The sequence below is a fragment of the Coenobita brevimanus genome, chromosome 20, assembly GCF_032717465.1.
Source record: "Coenobita brevimanus isolate Jiangsu-jjx chromosome 20, ASM3271746v2, whole genome shotgun sequence".
NCBI lineage: Eukaryota > Metazoa > Arthropoda > Malacostraca > Decapoda > Coenobitidae > Coenobita > Coenobita brevimanus.
The window spans coordinates 2,142,501-2,145,601 of NC_136973.1; the positions used below are offsets into that span (position 1 = coordinate 2,142,501).

The 3,101-nt window shown below is 43.6% G+C and overlaps 1 protein-coding gene across 1 annotated transcript in view; it reads right to left on the bottom strand.

The window, feature by feature from the left end:
* The window catches only part of CDase (neutral ceramidase), a 37,958-nt gene extending 35,114 nt beyond the window's left edge, over window positions 1-2,844 (bottom strand). Inside the window, exons 1-2 of the mRNA XM_080266446.1 lie at window positions 2,764-2,844; window positions 743-886 (exon numbers count right to left, since the gene is read on the bottom strand). Of these exons, the coding sequence (XP_080122572.1) occupies window positions 743-886; window positions 2,764-2,766 (147 nt within the window). The 5' untranslated portion in view covers window positions 2,767-2,844. The remainder of the gene's footprint in view (window positions 1-742; window positions 887-2,763) is intronic.
* Between the last annotated feature and the right edge of the window lie 257 nt (window positions 2,845-3,101).

Genomic DNA, 3,101 nt, shown 5'->3' on the forward strand with positions numbered 1-3,101 from the left:
CCAGGAGGGAAGGAAGAAGGTAAAAGATCTTAAGCAGGGTGGAGGGAGAGGGATAGGGCTTGACTGAGAGCACCTGATGGGGGGGAAGGAGGGAGAGCTTGAGCGGGAGCATTTGATAGGAGGGAGGAAAGAAAGTAGGGGGTGCATTACGCTAAGAGAGAGAGTGACCCACCACTACACAAAAGCAGGCCATTGTATAACCATCTCATCACCAGGACATAGTTTTGCGTCAGTCACTCACTCACCGTATTCTCACTGATGTCCTGCCATGAAAACTTTTTTAAAACGCCTGAATAAATTAAATGACTGCCTCCAAACCCGCAAAACAACAAAAAGAAAGAAAAAGAAATATAAAAAAGAAAAAATCCCCAGGCATCTATCATTTACCTACCTTTGTGAAACTTAATAATTCCGAGGGGCAACTACAATAATGATCAGAAAATGGTTACTGTACTGTCTGAGAAAAATTACATCACTTCTTCAGCAACAGAAGGTTATGTTCTACAACCGCACAGATCAGTTTCCCTTCAGGACCCATAGAACACAGTCTGAACATACAGGTATCGTATAACAAACATGAGTTCGTAAATAACATAGGAGAACATCGGATTTAACGAACTTTCGGATATAACGTCACACTTTTCCCCCAATTTGTTTGTTATATAGAGGTTTTATAGCAGAACTTCCCGCCCATGTGATGTATCTGCAAACAGGCTGCCACAACACAAACACACACACTTACCTTAATTTTGAGTATAGTAGCCATCATCCCGCAGTCAACGCTGACAAATACGAACCGCCTCTGAGTATCGTCAAAGAGGAAGGCGCGGGAGTAGAGTCTCATGTGAATTCCAGCGTTGATCTGGGCAGGGTTTGCGTAGCCCATCTGAAGGAGAGACGGTACTAAATATTATACAGTATTCTTAACTCACTACATTCACTTTAACCCGGCCTAAAACTACGATCCATCCATCTCATGCCGATGCCTGTGTTGATCTGAGCAGGGTTTGCGTGGCCTATCTGAAGGAGAGAATATTAAATGACTGGAGATATTACACTACTTCAATACAATGGAGTCTTTTTCTCGAGTGTAGGTGTTAGATAGGGACGCCTTCACGAGGTGGCACCGACATAATCAGGCAGTGGAGCTGGCTAGTTGTATATATAGATGGATGGATGGATGGATTTATGGATGCATGATGGATGGATGGATCTATGTGTGCTTCCCGTTTTTACTAATTTTTCTTTTTCTTTCATTTCAGTGTACAAGAATCAACATCCACGGGTGTTGAAGTTTCCCCACTGGTGAGTATTTACTGCATAATGACAGCCGTGTTCTGGGTGACACAGGACGTTTTGTGGCACATCTTCCTTGGCGATTTATTCTGATTGTTCCAAATGATCCCGTTTGCTGTATTTAAGGACGCGGAAGTGGAATGAGGAAAATAAATCACTAAGGAAGAGGTGTTACCATTCTCCAAAGCCACTAAGAATACGATTATGACGATGCTGCGTGAATGAATGGTGGTGTATGTATTTATATATGGTACTTTCTTCTTCGTCTTCCCCAAAGAAGGTATGTTTTTGGTTCGTTTCGTTTGTCTGTCTGTCTGTCCATTAGCAACAATATGGAAAACAAGCTATTGAGTGGAACTGCACCAAATTTCGAATTATGACAGAAGATGCATCAGTTATTTACGCGTACGCCGGGATGAAAAGGTGAAAAAGGGCAAGAGGTGCCTCCTTTGACGAGGCATGTTCTGTCGGAGTGATATTGTTTTATGTGTAGATGTTGCATGACGCCTTGAGAGTGCACTTTTAGGAAGCAGTTCTTGAGTCTGCACTGTTATATTTACACTCTAGTAAAAGTAGAATCGACCTATTTAAGCTCTAATGACGCTGGGGTATGCTGCAGTTTTAAGTCTGATATATGGTACAACGTCATGAGTAATTCCAGATGATTCTGGGACAGCGACGTAGCCAGAGGGGTGGCCAAGGTGACAGGGGTGGTTGGGGTAGCAGGGGTGACACTGACCTGCCCTGAAATATACCTGGCCACACCAAATTCTTGAGGGAATATTCCTGGACACACTTAAATACTTCTCCCTTGGCCACCCCATCATTAGGCTTCGTCACCCCTTGGCCACCCCATTTTTAAAACCCTAGGTACTCCCAACCTTTAAGAAATACTAGTGTCCCCTGAATTCAGAGGATATTCTAGTTTTCTCTCTCTGTGTTGCCATTTTCTATGAGGTGTGGCATAAGAAGAACTGTGGAAGACGGCAAAGTTATTCGTTTACGATAATCGAACTTCAGTAGTTAACTTACGCAACAACCAGACGATTTTATTTAGCTAAAGGATATTTTGGCACTGAGAGAGAGTACAAACCCTCTTGATGTATTAAGTGCTAAACAAAGCAATTTCAACGGGAAAGTCATGGAGAAGACTAGTGACGTAGGTATGGGGAGGGGGACCTTTGCCTCTCCACTTGTACACCCACCCACCGCAAAGAACTAACTTAGCCCCAGTGTCCCCTCCTATTGTGACGACCTGGATACGCCACTGGAGAAGGAACACACCCATCCCCTTCAGTTAGGTCAGTCTAGATGTGTATATCCGGACGCCTTACTCCTCTACGGGATGGCCACTAAGGAATCCGGTAAGACAATGACAAAACACTTTAAAACCGTGAATGATTATGGACAGTAACTTTGTTGACCTAAACTGACATCTCGTTTGTGATATAAGCGATGTTTACCTACCATATTGACCCCAGCGGCAGGTCCAGTGACGTCATAGATGCCCACACCGAGGGTATAGAGTGAGGGGTCAGGTCGTGGGTCAGGCACGGCACCCAACACACCACCCAACACCACACCCAACACTACCACACTCCACCTCATCCTGGAAAAAATAAACACACCATAAGAAAACATCAAACCCACAAACACCCAAAGTCATCACACCACTTCATCCTGGGAAAAAAATTGATTAAGAGACTGAGGCACAACCATATAAGTTTCAGTAGTATATTAATGAAAGTATTATATCTATGTTCTCCACCTCTCATATACAGATCCACACATTCATATTCATAGCA